General features: G+C 43.0%; 1 protein-coding gene across 2 annotated transcripts in view; it reads left to right on the top strand.

The window, feature by feature from the left end:
* The window catches only part of PPM1H (protein phosphatase, Mg2+/Mn2+ dependent 1H), a 654,208-nt gene that overhangs the window by 618,561 nt on the left and 14,035 nt on the right, over window positions 1-21,612 (top strand). For both annotated transcript variants that reach the window (XM_086919094.1, XM_086919095.1), the window contains one exon: window positions 4,665-4,816. In XM_086919094.1, the coding sequence (XP_086775220.1) occupies window positions 4,665-4,816 (152 nt within the window). The remainder of the gene's footprint in view (window positions 1-4,664; window positions 4,817-21,612) is intronic.

Genomic DNA, 21,612 nt, shown 5'->3' on the forward strand with positions numbered 1-21,612 from the left:
TGTAGCTTACCTAAGCAGATAGACTGCGCTTTCTATGCACGCTGGAAGGACGTAGACTTGCCTTACGGCTAGCTAGTTTGTAATGCACATTCAGCACCAGCCATTGCTCACATGTGGGTCACGTGTGGGTCTGTTGTGCTGGTCTGCTGGCAATTCTTTCAAGAGCACACCTACTGCCTAGATTTGTAAGCTGAAGAGTACAACAATGGTTATGCACATGCCTCCCCATTAAGCACTTGTCCCTGCTGTCATTTAACCTTAAAACTGAACATACCCTGCCTCTATAAATCTTTAGTATGGGGTGGGCTGGGGAAAGAGTCCAAGGGGCGTCATTACTTAAGGCCTACGGCTCATCGGCTTGATTCGACAACTTTTCCTCATTAATTTAACCCCCACCTACAACTCTTTGGCCTGTTGGCTTGACTCGACAGGTCTTCTTCATTGATTTAAGCCCCATCTAGAACTTATCGGCTTGACTCGATAGGTCTTCCTTATTAATTTAACGCCCGCCTATGGCTCTTCGGCTTCTTGGCATGACTCAAGAGCTCTTCATTTCTTTTATTTAACACCCACCTGGAGTGCATAAGGAATACATATTTGTACTCCCAAGAGGATCTGACGAAAGATGGGTGTCGATACATTGTGAACTGAGGGGAAAGTTTTTTTTTGACGAGGACACCATAGGTTATGATAAACAGTTATAAAAACAGACTAAATGCTTGAAATCAGGAAAAGTAATTGGCTAAATGTATTTCTATAATGCATGACTCACTGCCATTGTCCTTACTGGGCATTCTAGAAATACACATTTGCAGCCTTGGCTCATATATCACTTTGGGTGTGCTTGGTCTAAAGTTATACTTTAATTCATTCATCACCACCAATTTAGTATGGAAAAGAGAGTAAATGCTTTAAAGTAAAGAAAATATTTCATAGCAGGTTTTGATAACTTTAATAGTAAAATTGTTTTTGTCCTTTTGTCATCACCTGGGTCCATATAACCACACACCGATACAACATCTGCTTTTGCAGAACGCCCATGAATTCATGTTAGGAGACTTCATAACTAGTATGAGGTGAACTATAACCAGAAGTACAAGACAGCGATGTCCATGTGCAAATGCAGACTGGTAAGCTGGTGACGGCAAAGTAAACCAGATTCTTTTCTTATGAGAGGCTTCAAAAGCATTGCAAAGTTATGATGGTAGATTTATGAAAATTAAAGTAAAACTGCTCTGAAAGTATTATGTTTATTGTGCTGCATTTGCATTTATGTAGTGCTTCATACCCCTGATGAGGCGCTAAAGCACAGTAGCTTGTGGGAAGCATATTGCACAGTGGGGAAATTTCTGTTCACAAGTGTAGTGAATTGCACTATGGCTTTGTGAGAAGAGTTTTGGTGGCATGCGTGAATGACCGAAGTGGCGCTCTTATCTTATTGTAGTTTGCAGCACCGTATAATTGTGAGGAGAGATTGAATGAATGAATGAAAGAAGACACTTTAGATTGATTTGCTTGCTATAAACATTGAGCGGGTTTCTATAGAATCCACTTGGAGTCACTGGATTCTGGCAGTGATGGCAGATGCTCTTTATTAGGCCCCTGGAGCGAATGGTGGGTGTCCCACATGCATGCACTCTATACATCAAGCCTTAGGTAATGTTCTTGATCCATCCAAGGCTTTGAGAAGGAACCAATAGGTAAGCCCAGGAGAAACGCAACATAGTAATGTTCTTCACAAAACACCCTAGAGCAGGAGAGGAGCGACCCACAGAGAGGCACTGGTTTCAGGCAGCCAAAAGTAAGGCTCTGTAGATTCCACCCAAGAGGACACCGCTCCATGACAAGCACTGGTTTCAGTTAGCCAGAAAAGGCCCTACAAGGTCCACACAGGCGCGACAAAGGAGCATCCGACAGCCAGCACTGCATATAGCCATCATAATGACCTGGTCCATGAAGTCTGTTCACAGGTGAGAAAGAGTGCCCTAAAGGCGCGCACAGGACAAAAATTGCCATAATGACTGGTCTTTAGAGTCCACCCAGGAGTGAAGGAAGCGCACTCTGCTTTAAGTTGCTGCCAACCAGGGCCCATGGTCATGTCTGCATGTCCACAGAGAACGTCGACAATATGAGAGGAACAAATGTGGTGACTCAAGGTCACAGAGGCGATGAGCAAATTCCCTGCTCATACAGATGCTCCTCACCCCTCTGTCATCAAGAATGAACAGTCAGAAGTATGTACATTAGACTATGCTTGGTGGGTTCAAATAGGATCAAGTGGTGCACCCCACAGGAATACTGTCTGTACAGGCGGCTGAATAAGGTGCATTATAGAAGTTCACAGAGGCAGCCAGGTTAAGCCATGTTAAATGCAGTGTAGAGTCTCATCCAAAAGAGGTTAAAGAGCAGGCCACAGGCATGATCAGGATATAGGTATCCTGGGTAGGCACTCAATGAGGTCAATCCATGAGCACCATGTTGGCAGACAGTCACGGCTACTCTGTGAACCGGTAGTGGGGTGGGGAGGGGGCGAAAGGAGGGGAAATGAGGGATAAAAAAACCAAAAAAACAATAATTTACCTGCCACGCGGATGGCTGGACGGCCGCCGCCTCTCTTCCATCCTCTCCGTCCTCTTCTTGGCTTCTGTTGGAACAGAAAGCACCCAGGCTCCCCAAGCCAATCACAACACTGCAATGCAGCATTGTGATTGGTCTGAGCACCGTGGTTTGGTGTTTAGATGGGGAATGGGAGCCTGGGCATGTTCAACACCCAGGCTGTAATGCAGCCCGGGTGAAGAACGTGAAAAGTGCGCATGAATGTTTCACCGGTCCCAGAGGGTTGGCGAAACATTCATGCACACTAAGGAGGGTGCCACCACTCCACCCCACTTCTGCCCAGCCTAGCCCCGCCCCACAAAACTGCCTCAGCACAGAGAAATAACATTGCGTTATCATTTAATTTTTCCTTTTTTGCAGTGCTGAATAGCAGTTGTGCAACTCTCTTCCACCTGAGCAGAGGAGCTGCCCCTGTTGGCAGCACTAAAGAAGCTGTATGTATATCACTCACAGGAGTAATATATTTGGTGGAAGATTAATCCTTGGAAGGAATCGAATAGTAGGCTTGAGGAGCTGGAGAGATGTGGCAAAGCGGGATCTCTGTGATTAGAATATCAAGGGGCAGGGGCTCTGGTCCTAGCCGTAACTGCTGTACTGGGCCCTAACAGGCCCAAATAAGAAAGATCCCATGAACCTCTCCACTTTATATAGCTGGCGACTCTGGAGGAGCTGTGAAGAAGGGTTGGTCACATGAACAGGAGGGCTGGTCACATGGAGGGAGCCAGAACCCCAACACATATGGGAATCCTTGGGAGTTTTAGCAGGAACAAAGGGAAGCACACACCCAATGGAGCAACAGAGATCACATTTTCAGGAAATCATGGGACATGAAAAAGTTAGTAGCTCTTGCCCAAAAGAGTGTAGTAAAACTGAAAACAAATGCCTGAAAAGAAAGAACAATGCAGAAGGCAATGACCACATATGCAGAGTGAATTACAAAGCATTTTCAGCAGTTGCACAGTAACGATTGCGGATGCTGCCCCATTAAAATAAATACTATAAATACTGTGATACCGCAGCCCGAATGGTTGAGGATCGGCTTCTGGGAATGGGCAGGTTTGAGATCTCTGGCAGTGGGGCCCTGCAGGCTATCTGCATGGGTCCACATCAAGCCAAGATAGTCTGTGAGCTGGGCTTCATGCAGTTAGGTAGTTTTGACTGGGACAACAGGTTGAATGCCTGCTGTTTTCACCTTTAAAGTGTCAAGCACTTCATATTTCAACTCTCTATGCTGCTAAAAAACTAGCCTCTCCTTCACACTACCCTTCAGATTGACCTGGCAACATGCCTGATCATGGGATGCATATACTATTGTAATGTGCTCTACACAGGCCTGCCCAAGGCTGATTAGCATTTCCATAACCATGCAACCGAGATGTCACAGAATTGGAGAAGATATGACTAAGCCACACCAGCCCTCAAAGCCCTCCACTGAGTCCCACTGGATCCCAAGATCAAAGTCAAGAAACACTGATCAGGCATGCTTGATACACCTTACAAAACGGACTCCACACTACATTCCTCCCCAGAACCTACACTGCCACTCAGCACATGATCCCTCACTGCCCATTCAAGGGGCTAAAACAACACGGAGGACAGTCCATGGCTGCATTTGGCCCCAAACAGCGGAGAGCCCTGAACTCCTAAATCAGATCTGAACCAAACTACCTATGATCCAAGAAACGCTTTAAACTTGAATATTTCAAGAAAACATTGACCTGAGTCCACTGTTTACTATCGTACCTGAAGAATGTAGGCTGATGGTCTCTGCCCCAGCAATGACCCATTGGCAACTGAATATTGTTTGCCCCACACTTACTCTCTACAATAGTACTGCCAATGTTTGGAACACACACATAAATTGGCTCAGTTTTTTGTCAGTGGTGCTTTCACATCAATATAGCCTGTCATATTCATTCATACAACACCATCCACAGGACTTCTGGAGCAATGGTACAAGGGAGGAGTTCATTGTGTAGAGCCGGTTATGTCACAAAACATCACCATCATAGCCTTTTCTAATCGAATTGTGTTCACCCTTTTTTCAGGTGAAAGTCTACGATCTTCTGCAGTATGAACACGGTGCTGATGATGTTTTGATCTTAGCGACAGATGGCCTCTGGGATGTGCTACTGAATGAAGAGGTAGCGGAAGCAGCTACAAACTTTCTATCCAACTGTGACCCTGATGACTCTCACAGGTCTGTGATGAATTGAGACATACTTATGCACACATTCTGCATGTTTTAAAATGTGATTCATTATATTTGAAAGGGTGCTTGTTTTCTGTTTCATTATATTTGAAAGGGTGCTTGTTTTCTGTTTCATTATATTTGAAAGGGTGCTTGTTTTCTGTTTCATTATATTTGAAAGGGTGCTTGTTTTCTGATTCATTATATTTGAAAGGGTGCTTGTTTTCTGTTTCATTATATTTGAAAGGGTGCTTGCTTTCTGTTTCCTTGGAAATATATATATACACAGGGCTATCAGTGCTACATGAACTTTGCACTTTACCTTTTAGTAAATTAACTGTGCAGAAAGCAGTGCAGGTTACCATTGAGCACCAACCAACATGTTTTTAAAATTCTAACCCTTTCCCAGGGTGCCTGTAAAATAGATGTATGGGAGATGGTGGCTAAACTTCGGGTTAAACATGTTTGAACCACGTAGTAATAGAGTATAGGGCTCTATGCATTAAATATAGAAGAGAGGTAGGAGAGCAGCAGAGAACCAAATGGTATATAGCTGGTTGAAAATACACGAAAATCTTTCTCTAAAGAGATTAGCAAAAGCACAATTGTGAATCCCAGTCATCCACGAGTACATGGTTTATATAGGGTCACTAATCAGAACCAACATCTTTCTTCACCTGCATTATTATAGTACACATTAGGGTCACCCTATATGCTCTTGAGAAAAAGTAGTACGGACACACATGCTAAAGTAGGATTTCTACAGGAAGTCATCACGTGTTAAGCTCTATATGACAATTGCATAGATTAGCTAGACAATGTTATGAATTTAGAGTTAACCATAAGGAGACTCATGGCGAGAAGGCGTCAAAAAGGTGTGCATTGCATTAACGGTCCAGAGTAATTTACAGTACATAATGATAATCTGGCACCTCCATCACACTTTTGGAGGAGGGGGGGCGGGGGGGGCGATACTTTACACGTGATCTGGCTTCTGTAGCATAGTGATGTTATACACACTAGGACCCTCAAGGTTCTGGGACAGATTCTGAACATGTCATATGCAGGGAGGTATTAGGGTGAGATTAATGTTGAGTATGAGATAATGAGCAGTGTATGAGTGTATGCTGAGGAATAAAGAAGCATTTGACTGCACCTCCTGTGTGGTGTATTTCATTTACATGCCCCAGGACTGGGGAAGACGCTACATCTGTCGACAATTAGGGGCTATGTGCCCTGAAGAAAACAACGCTGCTCTCCTTGAGAGTTTGCCATGCTACAGCAAACTGCTTGTGCATGCCATGTGTGCCTCAAGGTGATGTAAAGCAGTTTGCTACTAGTACATGTGGAGTCAAAGTCCTGCTCCAGCCCATAGACAGCCAAAGAAGAAAGTGAAGGCCCAACAGAGGAGCACATTAAAAATGCCCGCCAAAACTGCTGGTGAAGCGGTTGAGGGAAATGCTGGGCTACGCCCCGAATACGGAGCAATTACTCAGACGAAGCCGAAAGATAACAGCAGCGTCAACCAGGTGTGGGAAACAGAGAATTTATTCACCATCAAAGACGAGTGAAGCTTTCTACGACGTCAGATAAAGGGTGGTGACCCAAGTTCAAGCACACAAGTTGCGCTTGCAGACTTTGCAGTGTTCACCGGGTACAGCAAAAGCTGCCTGAACAGCGTGTGCTCTCAATGGCAGAAAAAGAGAGGGTGAAATACAGTGAATCCATGTTCTGAAGCCACCACCACCCTTCCACACGTCTAAGAAGCAGAACATTGGCCCTAGGTGTGCTGAGTGGATCGAAACATTCTATAACTTCATAGATGCACTAGAAGAAGATGAAAAGAAAATCATTAAATACTTGAAAAACCTTGCAGGCGATGGAGTGAAAGAAGTACTGAAAAAAGTTTCACAAACTGATGCAAAATCATACTAGAAGGTAAAAGAAGTGTTGGAGGCCATGTTCTACCCAATGCTGAATGTCTACTATAAAAGGTATATCTTCAGCCAAGCCCGACAACAATTTGGTGAAACAATGGACAAAGTTGTTCAAAGACTTGATACACTTATTAAACATTGCAGATTCTGTGATTTCACCGACAAAGAAGCAGTGCGCATCAGAGTCTTTGATGGCTGCCTTTCAGATTAGTTTAGAAGGCACATGTTGAGAGAAACCAATAGCTTGGATAAAATGCTGATGGCTGTGAGAGCCAAAGAACAAGCAGACCGACAATCCATTGACATGGAAGCAGGAACAGCTCACAATGAGTCGGCCATAGCAATAAAACAAAAGTATAGCCAAAAGCAAGATCCACATAAGTTGCTGTCATCGAAAAATCAAAGCTATGCTTCCGATGTGGATTTTCATTTCCCCATGAAGGTACATGTCAAACCATTGGGCACGTCTGCAAAGGTTGTGGGGAAAAACATTTCATAACCATGTGCTGAGCTAATGGAAAATTAAGTGCATCACAACCGCAAGAAAAAATGAACATGAGAACATTCCAGAAGCCACACCCCCAAAACCAAAAAGCAACACCAGCTACAACAAGTAGAAACCAGGCAAGATCAATCATATGAAGCTCAGCATACAAAGACACTTCAACATCACTGTCGAGTATCAGTGAAGATGGTTGTGCACTGATGATATCTACCAAAGAACAGCATGCACATGTATGCTAACCTGCCTGTAAAGTAAATCACAGGTCAAATACAGCTTATCAAATAAAGCAACAAAAGTTATTTGGACACTGTCCCAAAATCAAATTGAAAGTACGCAATCACCCCATAACTTAACTTTCATCATAGATAGTGGTCCATTTATCAATATCATGCCAGTGGAAGAATTTAACAACCTATACCTTGGGCCTCACCTCACTCCATCAGGCATGAAGGTATATACCTGGGCCGCTTCTGAGCCACTTCAAAGCCAAGGATCGTTCACAGCAACAATGAGACACAAAAATACATCAGTTCGAGCCACTATTCATGTTCTACAAGGGACTTTGTCAAGTGCCTGTTTGCTCAGTTTTGCCATCACTGCTGACATGGGGTTGTTATCCCTCAACTATAACCTCTGTGCTAAGTCTGAGATCATGAGCTGGTTCCTGTCTTCGTTTCATGGCCTGGAAAAACTCAAGAAGAAAGTAGAGCTTCACATCAATGAAGACATTCGCCTTGTGGCTCAGCGACACTGTAGATTTGCTTTCTATTTACAAGAAGCTATAGAGAAAGAGTTGGAAGCGCTTTTAATCCATGACATAATTGAACATATCACAGGCCCATGCCATGTGTTTCACCCATAGTAGTAGTACCAAAAAAGGACAGTAGCGGAGCAGTGTGCATTTGCCTTGATATGTACCAGGCAAACAAAGCCATTGAGAGAGAGAGACGCCCTGGTCCACACATTGCGAGCATAATCATGCAATTGATCAGAGCCAAAGTGTTTTCCCGTCTTGACCTGAACAAATAATACCATCAACTTGTGCTGGAGGAGAACTGCAGGTACATTACTACCTTTTCGACTCATGTTGGTTTGTTCACATATAAAATACTGAGTTTTGGAGTACCTTCAGCTGTGGATATATTTTTGGATGTTATTCTCTCAGTAATCCAACCTTTCAAACCTACTGGTTTTTGGGAGAACACAAGAAGAACACAACAAAGCCCTTAACCAAGTGTGCCAGTTACTTGCTAATGCGGGTCTCACTTAAATGCTGCAAAGTGTGAGTTTCACAAAACCAAACTCAAATTTTTTGAGCACATATACTCTGATGGGGGGATGACCCCACACACAGTGCAAGCACTTTCATCCACTTGCTCCCCCCTACAAAATGTTAACCTGCTGCAATATTTTCTACGCATGGCCTGTTATTGCTTAAGATGCACTCGCAACTTTGCTACAGTGAGTGCCCCATTGAGAACCTTGACCAAGCAAAATGTACTGCTTCAATGGTCTCCAGAATGTGACCAGAGTTTCAAAGACTTTAACCATGCGATTGAGAATGCATAGTTTGATCCCAAATTACATACCAAAATAACGGTTGATGCGAGTCCAATAAGACTAGGGGCAATCCTTGCTCAATTCAATGGCCATCCAAATGCTCGAAGAAACACTGTGGCCTATCTGAAACAGAACGTGCCTACTCTTAGCCGGAGAAGAAGAGTCTGGCTGTGGTGTGGCCTGCAAACTTTTTCATGTATTTCTCAAAGAAAATAATTCACTGTCATCACAGATCACCAGGCATTGCTCACAGTTTTTGGAAACCCAAAGGATAAGATGCCCCCTCGCATCGAGAGGTGGGAGTTGAGACTGCAAGATTCCGACTATGAGATGGTGCACAAGCCATGGAAGGATCAAAACCCAGTAGATTATTTTTCACGAGTGATGCTGCATCGTTACAGTTAGACATCCAAGGCAGCTGAAGCCTATCTCAACTTTATTGTGAGATCCAACACACCAGCAGCTCTGTCTATGGAACAATGCAGATAAAGACATGACCATAATCAAAAAACTTTATACCACGAAATCATGATGAAGACATACCTGGTCTCTTGGCAATGATGCTGAATTCCAGGGGCCATATTATGAAAGTACCCCAGGGGTCGCAGACGCTTGTGCGTCTCCTTCTGTATTACCAATAGTGCTGGTGCACTTAAAGCTCCAATGCCACCTTCAGAGGGCGTTTCCTCATTTGCGCCCCATGCAAATGAGGGAATCCCTTTGCCGCTGCGCTGTATTACAGACGCATGCGCAGAGGCAAGAAGCTCTCAGGAGGCTCACTGTCCGTGTGCCCCTGAGAACAGCCCTCTGGAGAGGGGAAAGACATCCCCTTTCAGGCAGTGATTGCACCCACCTGCAAGGGGGTGTCTAATTTGTAGATCAGTCTAGCTGGTTTAGGGGAAAAGTGGTTGTTGGAAATTGGGATTCTTGGGTTTCTGGTTGACAGGGGGTGTAACCCTACTCAAGCAGCAACCACAGCTTCTGTTAGGGGAAGTTACAAGCAAACCCCAAATGAACCTGTGCTTAACGTTCTGGTAGCTTAGCACAAGTAGCCAGGCATAAATTAGAGGCAATGTGTAAAGTATTTATGAAGCACTTCAAACAGTAATAAAGTGAAAACATAACACAAGAAAAATCCCAGGCCAGTTTAGAATTGAGTAGAATGTAATAACATATTTGAGACCAAAACAACAGACATTTAATCAGTATACCTGGAGATATGCAATTTTAAAGATTTAAGAGCAAATAGTGCCTAGAAGCACAAAGCAGCAATTGTGGTTTTCTGATCGTGCCAGACCGGGACAAAGTCACAAGTTGGAGTGCGGTTCAGATACAGGAACCAGGTTAGGCACGCTGAACAAAGTGCCTTAAATCCTGGTGTTTGGACCATTGCAAACAACTTATATGTATTAAAAATGGAGGTAAAGGCCTAGCAAAATATTTACTTTGTTAGGTCGAAATGACAGTTTAAAACTTCACAGACAGCAGGCCTGATACATGTGTAAAGGGCTCATTAAGTGGTTGGCACAATCAGTGCTGCAGGTCCACTTGTTGCATTCATGTTACAGGTCCTGGGCAAATGTAGTTACAATTTACTAGGGACTTACAAGTAAATTAAATGTTCCAATTGGGTGTAAGCCAATCTCACCATGTTTAAAGGAGAGAGCACAAGCACTTTATCACTGGTTATGAGTGGAAAAGTGCACAGAGTTCATGACTCTGCAGAAAGGACCAAGTGCAATAGGGGTGCAGAATCGCTCACTGAAATTGTGGGGTGACAAGGCAACATGAGATGGAGGAGCAGAAGCATTGAACCATTTTAAACATTTTTTATTTTCAGACAGGAGAAAGGGATTACTTGTGGTGTCGAGGGCGCCTTTATTTCTCCTATTGTAGAAGGACTTTGAATGATAGCGCAGTTGCATAACATTTTCAAATAAACTAATCGTCTGACAAATATGTACTCATTTCTCTCAACCGTGTGATGCACCTCAGTGAGTGATATTTCAGACTGTGCCATCTCTCAGTTTACATAGAGATTCTAGAATGTGTTAACCCACAAATTATCTATAGTGAGATGTCATGTAACATTGTTTTGTTCCATGACAACCATTGTGCTATAATCCTCTCTTGGCTGTAAAACAACCAGTTAGCAGGTACTCAGGTCAGAGCTTCAGAACTGCAGTCAACGTCTCCAGCACTCATCAGTAAGAAAGGCAAAAAAAAAAGATCATGGTGGGTAAGCAGGTGTCAGACCCCCAAGGCATTTGTCACCCACCAAAGTCGGGTGAGTTGACAGCTTTGTATATCAGACATTTGTAGCAAATAGCGTCTGCCTGCAGCCATATTTGCACCACATGCTCTTATTCTAGGTGATACACTGACAGCAGTGTTGTCCCCGTGCCATTGGGGCCAGCCAGGTTTGCTCGATAAAACATGCATGTTATCTGTCTCTTCACCGTTCCTTCAACAAGCAGACACCAGTGCTCGGAGGGACGCTACTTTAGCTTCCCAGAGAGTGGCATGAGAAGTGAACATGGTGAGTAGCAGCTTTGGTTCACCACCAACTTCTCTCTGTCTCGCTTCTAAAAAGGTTTCATGGAAGGCACATGGGTGAGATGAGGTTGGTATTTTTGTGGGGATTGTTCTTTAAGGCATTTTCTTTTTTACGTACAGACAGTGGCAGCTCCTCTGCTGAGGTGGAGGAGAGTCACCCCACTGCTCACGGAGCAGTGTAAATGAAAAAATAAAATGATGGTAACTGAAGTTATTATCATTTCATTTTTCGTATGGTCAGGCTAGGGTGGGGCTTGGCTTCCCTGAGGTCTGGGAGGAGGAGTGGTTGTGCACTCTGTAAAGTATGCATGACTGTTCAAATCCCCCCGCCCCGCCACCCCCATACCTTATTAGCCGCCACTGTGTACAGAGATGATTCATTACAAAGAAAGCCCCGTCTGCAAGACCACAGGCATTATTTATAAACCACACCACACCACGACACAAGATTATTACCAGAGTGAGAAGAGACATATGTGTGAGCAGTAGACTTAAGTGACATGCCTTCCTAGGGACATTTGGCTGAGTGTGAACTTCCAAGTGGTTGCACAAGTCAGGGGTTCACCACAATGACAGATGTCAATGTTCAAGCAGTAATTATGAAGGTGTGGCACCTCATAATGTTGCAACCCCTAGCTCTTCAGAAGATTAGAACAAATAAGCATGGTTATGTTGCACGGTGATTTTAAGAACTGACCGAGACATCTTTGTTGTGGAAAGTATTTTGTTTATTCATTGCACAGGTTGGGTAAACTTATAAGTGATCTGGGTGACAGGAACAAATTAAGTTCATGTTCATCTTAAGACCATGCTATAATGACTCCCTGCCCTGAGAAATATCCTTACAGCCTCCTAGAGCCACTATATGGAGGTGTTTGTTGTTCAATAATGCTTTAGAATCTCTTGTAACTCCACCTTGTGACTCCACCTTCTGTGACTGGGGTAGGTTAAATGCTGCCCGCAAATTAGCTCTGCCCTTCGTGGTGCCCAATTTTAAATAAGTAATGCACTCATCCTTTCTCCCAACACTGACGTCACTGTAGGATAAGGCCCTTCTTGTTGGTGCCTCCAGTGGAAGTAGTTCTGGGACAAATTTTGTCCAACAGAAAGGATTCGACAATAAATAATGCACCCCTGTACTGTCAGCCTATGGATATCATGGCCAGCTGCATTTGGTAACACATGGAAATAGCCTTTCCAAGTACTGGATTTATAGATTTTTACATGAGTGTCCACCTTAAAGGATAAAGCCACCAACTCCTAGATGTCACACAAATTAAATTAAATAAACCTCTGCTCAATCTGTAGTAATGTGGCATAAAGCAGTCAGGCTTAATTCAAAGACAATGTGTAAAATATTTAAGCAGTGCATACACAGTAGAAAAAGTCACACAAAACACAATGAAAATCTGCAAGCAATTTTAAAATAATGAGTAAAGATTTATTAGAAAAATAAGAGAAATACAACAAAAATCCAATAAGGAATAGGAGAGACCGGAGATATGAATTTTTAAAGGTTTAAGTGAAAATAGTACCGAAATGCGCAAAGCGCCAATAATAAAAGCTAGCCTAGGAAGAAGCCGACCGGGACCTAAATGCAATTTGAGGCCACCGATGCTGAAGCCCCGTTCAGATACGCCAAGTGGACTGGTCCTAGTCTGTAAGTCAAAAAGTACAAAAAAGTTTCTAAATCCCAACACAGTAAGAAAATCCTCCCTGAGCGAACCACCACTTAAAGTTGTAGCTGTCATAGTGGAACTGAAGACTGGGTACTCGAAGCGGATTGGTCCGGCTAGACCTCTGGAGTGTTGGAGAATTCTAGTTGGCAATTTTCCAAGTCTCAACACACTCATTATTTGGAGGTGCTGGGAGCCTTGAGCAGGATAAAGCAGAAATTCAATCTGACATCATAGAACTGCTGGATGGATACCTATTCCCGCAGGTCCTACTGAAGCTGTGGAGGAAGAGTTTTCAAAAGTTTCCAAACTTTCTTCTGGTGCACAAATAACCACAGGAGTAGACCTCTAAGGCTTCCAGGACCTCAGGGGAGGGCACATACAGACTATCATGGTATATGTAAGAAGCCAACAGCAAAATTGAGTCCAGATCCAGTTGCCAATTGTCAGCTGAGCATTTCCAGGAAAAGACCAATTGCAGTTTGTTGTTTCCATGTAGAAGACTGGAGGTCAGCCAACTGACCCGTGGGGTCCACATTTCTGTACTGGGTACAATAGGGAGCAGGTCTAGCCCTTCAGGGCTCCTCTCAGGTCACAGGAGGCAAATCCAGTCATCTTCAGATCTTCCGCTGGTCCTGTTAGTATTCTGAGGAGGGTTCCTTATGATTCCACACATATGCCAGGCACCAGCTAGAGGGTGGGTGAGTCTCCGGCACTCCCTAACCAATGAGGTAAAAGTTCCCAGCGTCAACCCTATTCAATTTTTCAGCAGTTCCTATTTGCCCTTCTGCAATCAATCCCACAGTGCTCCCCACTCTCAAAATTCAAGAAAGGGAAAAACTTCTCCCATAATTCCAAGTCTGTGTGCCCACCCAAGGCTGTAGCCAAGGTAATAAGCAGTCTTCTCCTCTATAGTCACTCAAAATCAGTTCAAGGGGGTAGCCTTTCCTCCCACTGGGTATGATGCCAGCCTGACAATGGGAAAATTGTTATGGTGAAGATAGGTCTTCACCCAATCGCGCACTGTTCACTTGGCGTCCTAGCGCTTTAATAAAATAATCTCACTTTGTGTTTTATTTAAACCACACTTATGTTTTTCTCAATTGATTTGTATTTATTATTTCATACTCATATTCTTGTCATATAAGCTCTAGTTTTTCATTCTACATTTGCATTATTGTATGGTAACACACATTTATCACGGTGTTATAACTCATATTATTCATCAACTTTTACTGAGCATTACATACAACATATGTCTTCAAACAACATTTCATTAGTGAGCCCAATGCATTTCGGCACTCATGTGTGCCTTCATCAGGGGCAGAATCTATAAAAAGAAAATAAGAAAACATGGTGTAAGTGTGTTATATTTGTGGGGGGTGGTCTGAACGTATATCCTAAATCTGTGCATACCTGATGGTGGGTGTAATATGTTCTGTCCTCCAAAGTGGCAACCTTACTGCTGTATAAAATATAGAAAATGATTGAAAATGAACTCATTGGTAACTAAACCACATGTTCATGTGATGTTAATTATGATGTGCCTCGCACTGATCATCCTACCTGTTTCAGTTGTATCACTGGTTTCTGCAAAGTAATAAACAGAAACAATTTCTTAACTCCTAGGGCTTATGTTCTATGTTAATGTCCCTAAAACGCGTGATAATCACATACCTTATTCAAGAAGTGCCTCAAGTGTCTGAAAAACAAAATCAACCTATGCTTAATGTCCAAATGGAGAACTAATCAATATTTAATTTAAAAAGTCAAAAAGGCTTTATTTCGACATATAACAATATCTTAAAAAGCATACATACAATAAAAAAATACTTTTCAGTGCATTTAAAATAAACCGTAACTTTCTGCTATCAGAAAATGGATCTATAGGTTTTAAAATAAGCATTTAGTTTAAAACAGACCATGGTAAAAAGTGTAATTAAACAATTTGCCTAAGTCTTTTTGACCGGATTCGCCATGCCCACCCAAGGTACTTCGAAGTGGCACATGCGTAAAAAGTACGAGTGTCCGAATAGAGAATCCTTAAGGCCACGTTGCAATGCCTAGTGCCCAGAGTACGACACATGGGCTTGAGCCATTTTGACCGTGGAACTATATATGCAGGACACTCAAATAAAAAGTGGGGGACAGATTCTCTGCGCTGTGGGCAGAAGGGACACCACGGAGCAGTCTGGTATGGGATTTTCCAGTGACAAGTAAATTCCATTACAGGGAGAAGACCAGTTCTGAATTTAAAGTACAGGGACCTTTCCCAAGGGGCTGAGATGGTGTCCAGATACAGTTCTCTATAGGGGGTATCTTTGGACTCCATGAAGTTTCTAGTCGACTTGCATATCGAGGTGGAGGAATTCCTTCTGTTTGTTACCCAATTCCAATAAAGTTGTTTTATTGTGGATTTGGGGGGGGCTGACTGTTGATGCCATGCTTCTTCCAGCCCCAGATTGGTAAGTAAGGCTTTAATATCCGTTAGCCACTTTATTTTCGCCCACCCTGCCGATCTTAGTATCTCCCGTAGACCGTCCGCATAACTTGAGAGTTCAGGAACTCTCCAGATGCGAGCCCACAGAAGCAAAGGGCGTAACTTCGCTAGGTCTTCTATAGCCCGACAGCCCATGTCCAATTGCAGAGGCAAGATGGGGACAGACGGGCCAAGGGACATCAGGCTTCTCAAGAAGGAATTCTCAGCTCGAGTAAGGTCTTTCAAGTTCGACATTACATGCGTATACCAGAGGATTAAACCTAAAAGAGAAACTAAAACTCAAACACCAACCAGAGACAACCACCAATAACAAAGGAACAATCAAATGCCACAATTGCATCAATTGCAATAATGTAATAACCGGGAATAAATGTACTCATCCAACCACCGGCAAACAAATCTGTTTACGACACACAAGTGACTGTAACACGCAGAATGTGGTGTATGGAATTAAGTGTCCATGCGGTAGGATGTACATAGGCAAGACTGAACGCAAAATAAAAGTGCGGATATCGGAACATAAAAGTCGTATCCGTAATAATTCCTTGACTGCACCATTGGTACAACATTGGATTCAGGAGAAACACAGTATTTCACAATTGAGATTTCAAATTTTGGAACATGTACCACTGAAACAAGGTATAGACAATCATCAGAGACTATTACAGCGTGAATTGTTTTGGATTAAATATTTGAATACCATGACACCGACAGGTCTTAACGACAAATATGATTTGGCATGTTTCCTATAGAGACAATCCTAGAACATAGGCAAGTTAGCGATCGCCATAAATAGCAATCACTATGTATTATGCAAAATGAGGTTGATGCGCACAAACTAGTGTGGTATAGGTTTCTAGAGCATTTGATATGTTTTGAATTTAAATTGGCACTTTGTACCATGTATTTGAATGATATATTTTCAGTTAGTTGACCAAAGCAGTTGTAATTGTAACATGATTTCCATTGTTTTTCACCATTTTTGGCACAATACATTATTGTTTCAATGAACTCTACAGAGGAAAATACACAGCACCATCGGTTTAGAGCCTTGTCAGAGCTACACAGACAATAAGTCAGTTTCAGAACCTCAGGATTAAATAATATGTCACCATTTTTATCATCCAACATAGCTGGTCGATCCTAGGGGAGTTAGTATCACAACTAGAGAAACATTAGCGGTTCATCTAGTTAAACAGATCTCGAACACTCTTTAATTCACATGAAGTAAGAGTAATAACAGACATCACATCAATCTATGTGGTGAGTGGTTCAATATGGCGCCCGTGGAAGATTAGAGGGACAAGCAACATTAGCCGAGACATTACCTATCCGGAATAGAGATTCGTTAGTTGAAATATTATTTTAATTAAGATCCGAGTTTTAACACTCGATGATGAAAGTATTAGGTATTCAGCCAGGCGCAGATCATTTGGTAAATATAAGATATTTCCTATTACAACAGTAGAAATACACACTCCTTTAAGATGGCCCTCACGCACAGTCAGTTGAATGCATCAGTCCGTTTTCAGTGTTTAATACCACGGACCTGCCCCGAAGAGCGACGGAGTCATTTTATTATCGGTTACCGGCTCAGAGCTTTTACCGAGTGAGATTGGGATTTTGTTCTGGATGCCAGACAACAAGTTTAGAGGTACGTGACTGTCAGAGGATCGTAAGAGAGTTTGGAGAACTCAGCATTTACACCGAGGCATACTAACGTTAATGCTATTATTTGGTGTTGTAGATTGAGAACGCCCGGCGCAAGACAAGGTAAACACGGCGAGCTACTGCGACCCGTTTTTCAAATATTGATTAGTTCTCCATTTGGACATTAAGCATAGGTTGATTTTGTTTTTCAGACACTTGAGGCACTTCTTGAATAAGGTATGTGATTATCACGCGTTTTAGGGACATTAACATAGAACATAAGCCCTAGGAGTTAAGAAATTGTTTCTGTTTATTACTTTGCAGAAACCAGTGATACAACTGAAACAGGTAGGATGATCAGTGCGAGGCACATCATAATTAACATCACATGAACATGTGGTTTAGTTACCAATGAGTTCATTTTCAATCATTTTCTATATTTTATACAGCAGTAAGGTTGCCACTGTCATGTGCTTATCTAGGTTCCTGATCGATACTGTGACCTTATGCCCCTATTCGGCTATAAAGCCCCTTTTTCCCTATATTGGCATAACCGTTCAAGTGCGATTTTCTGAAAAGTCATCTCTGGCCTCACACGAGCAGAGCCACAGAGCCACATTCCAGCATGACTCTCTGCTACTTCCTTTGCGACCAATTAGTGCAATGACAGAGCAGCAGTCACTATCTGATATTCCTAGATAACACTCCGAGTTCTTCAACAAGATAAAAACTTAGCAAACCTGGAAATCCCCGCTTGCTATGTTTTGATTAGTAATGGAACTCTAATGAGCAACTGATAACTATCACTTCCTAGTGACATCTTTAATTGACGTCTTATGTCCAGCAAACTTGCGTCAAACCCGGCACCTGTCAGGTATAAATATTACCAACGTTGCCTTAAGCAATGAGCGAACATGTTGCTGATGCCAGCTGCCTGCATGACCCCGTGTTGGTAAAAACTAGCACTCTGTCGCTGCAGCCTGCTATCCTGTGGTGGTGAAGCTACTGATTACCATTATCGCCGCTACAGCGCGACCTATGGTGCAGTACGCTTGAGGAGCCGTGCAGCCGTCCTCTGCGAAGACATCCAGCCCAGCTGCCCGCGGACGCTGTCACCCCTCCTTCCTCGACGCGCTGAGAGAAGCCGCTGCCTTTCTCGTGCAGAGAAATCCAGTCCCGGCGCTTCCAGTTTACCCTCGCAGGTGACTGGGATATCGAGAGAGACCCCTGAAGGAGATACCAATCCTCCATCATTCTATTCAGAGGTATGGTGTTGACTAAACCCTTAGACGAGAATTCTTGAAACAAACCTTGGCAAAACCAACTTAACTTAAGCTACTTACTTACTCCCCTTCTCACGTGTTAGGCTTAGGTCAGGCACACTGGGGTAGGCTTAGTTAGAAGCACCAGTTGAGTATGTTAGCCTAATGTATATATGACTGTATATATGTTTTATTACTTTTAAACCATTGTATGGCTAAGAAACCATATCAATGCTTTTACAGTTCTATTTCGCTATTCTTATCTTACTGTACGTACTTTTTATAATAAGTTATTGCAATTGTGGCAATACATTTCTCTTGTATGAGAAGAAAGACTGTTCAATAAATGTTAACCCTTTATTGATAAACGCCCGTCTCTCTATTCTCTACATACTGTGAAAGTAAACTGCACTAGACTGACTGAGTGAAATCTATGTCTATTGTTTCACACGACCCTAGAGATCGACTCTTGATCTGAGGAGCAAAGTTGTCATGTTGCACGGTTGTTGGAAAGCTGAATCCCTTCTTGTCTGTGCCAAGGAAGCTGATCACTTCCTATACAGAGAAGAAAGTTTCCAGTGACCTCTGAGCTAGTTGGTAACACAACCCAATTAAGTTTAGCATAGTCAGTGGAGGCCTGGAATATAAGCAGTTCCACGTCTATACTACTGTTTGTTATTCCAATGCGCAGGGCCTAGTGGGAAACTAGGAACTACACTACATGGCGCCCTAACGTTTGGTAAGGCGATAAACTAACGTAAGACTTGTAGAGTAACTCAGTCGTGCATATTTCACACCCCTTTCTCCCGTAAATACTCCAATAGACGTCTGGAGTGGGTGAAAGGTTAAAATCCGCCCGACCTTAGTAGGAAGAGATTCCTATGTAAAGCTCTGGTTTATTCAACGTTGAAGGATACAGTGTTCCAAAATATTGTGCATCTAATCTTTGTCTCCTTGGAGACCCACTCTGCAAAAACTGCATTTATACAATGTCAGTAGAAAACAACGGCACCACTGGGGCCGCAGTAGATGCGACTCAGCAAGGTCCCGAATACACAGACCCGGGTGTTATTAACATCCCGGTCCAGTTAAGAAGATCTATAACTTTAAAACTTATAGAAAACGGACTGCCACCTCAAGGTGGTACAGTAATTTTCGTGATAGAGGCTCACGAGTATCGGCAGACAGAGGTATTCTATTCATGGATAAACTTTCCAGCGGTAAACGCTATAACACAAGAGTTTCACTATTACAAAATAGAGGAACCTCCGGGAGAGTACGCTCCTTTCGAGGAGGTTGAAATCCCACTTAAATTTCAAGAGCACCTGCTCTGGTTTAATGGCGCCCTAAAACACAATGATCACATAACCAGGCTCGGTCCACTAGGTAGACCAGGAGCCACGTGGCCGGTTCTAGCCAGCTACACACCACATCCTGACATTGCAAAAATGTCTAAGGAAGAGCTGTTAGCACAGCTAAACACATTAATAAAAATACATAGGCAATTAGTCCAATATGTAATGCGGACTGCAACAGTCCAGCCAGCTGTTAATACACCACAGCTGACCCCTCATCAGGGGAACACAAATAAAATTACACCACAGAACATACAGTCATGTCTTGGTAAAACACCCGTAAAACGGGAACAAATTCCTTTCTGGTTAGCCCAGAAAATCACTCAAATAGAGGCAGTATTTCCTGATACTACCCCTATTGAGAAACACAGAATCTTGACCATCTGCCTTCCTATGGGAATCGCACCACACGTGGAGGACTGCGACACTTGGGGTACAGTCTTTGCTTCCATTTACACAAAAACACACGGTGTTCCGTCTATGGCGGTAATACCAGACGTGCTAAAACAGATTCAAAATGAATTCGGTCCAGAACCCGCTTTAAATCTAGGTATGAAATTACTGAAAGACTTCAAGCAGGTCACGGCTATATTATTAGCCAATGTAAAGGGAGAAGCAGCATCTGTGGCGATTCGCCAGAAGTTGAGGGAAACAGATATAAAAGATCCTGTTGAGCTTGCAAAAATCATAGAAAAATGCTATGAAGAATTAGGTAGAGACAGCTTGGGTGGGAAACCAGTTAAGCCCCAACTGCTCGAAAATCCAGAAAAATTATTTATTAAAAATAATTCAAACACTCCTAAAAAGAGCTGGGATGGAAATAAACAATCCACTCCCAAGGAAAAAGTTTTCCAGTCCAGAGGAAGGTCTCCTCGACGGAGGGAAAGAACTCCGACTCGAGAACGCCAGTCTCCCCAACGGGAGCCCTCTGAGAAAAGATATAACCTTAGAAATAGGGATAATATAAAAAGACCTGATAGATATCAAAGTATTGATACACGTCCCTCTCGATCTTTTCCACAGAATTCGGAAAGAAGAGAACGGTCAGACCCAGGAGAGCACACCAAGTCCAAAGACAAGGAACCTGCTCAAAATAAGAAATCTCAATTTCCTAAAAAGAAGGTAGCCAGTATTAGAGTAATCAACCATGCCGAGAATACTGAGGACACAGTTGAAAAACGGGGAGTGGGCATTGACAATGTTGGACAGTGCAGCAGAAATCAGTATAGCGCGCAAGATCTTGATGAGTCATCTGGAGACAGTGGACACGAATGAATACATTCAGGTTGAAACTGCCGACGCCAGGCTTAGCGAGCCCCATAAAATATACGAAATAACATTGCGTATAGAGGGTGATAAGACTAGGAAAATTAAGGGTCTATTTTGGGATAAGCTCTCAAAAGGCTATGATATTCTGTTAGCTGAAAAAGATTGGCCCCCAGAGTTTGTCAGGTAGTGCCCTCGTGGCGAAGAAGTGATTATGCCTGCCTTCTCGAATCACATACCGATTCATAAAAAATACACATATGCAAGGAAATGGGCAGTAGCTCAGGCACCTGCATTGTATAAAAATCATGTAGGATGGGATGAGGATTCACCGCCTCACAAAATCCAATTAAAAAGTGAACCAACTGCCCAACGGCAGTATCCCATAAAGCAAGAAGCTAAAAAACAAGTCAGGGAGATCTTAGATCAACTTGAGTACCAGGGGGTGATTGAAACATGCACCTCTCAGATGAACAATCCTTTGTTTCCTGTCTCCAAGCCAGACAATTCATATCGTCTAGTTTTGGACTACAGACAC

Source organism: Lissotriton vulgaris, chromosome 1_1 (assembly GCF_964263255.1).
Source record: "Lissotriton vulgaris chromosome 1_1, aLisVul1.2, whole genome shotgun sequence".
NCBI lineage: Eukaryota > Metazoa > Chordata > Amphibia > Caudata > Salamandridae > Lissotriton > Lissotriton vulgaris.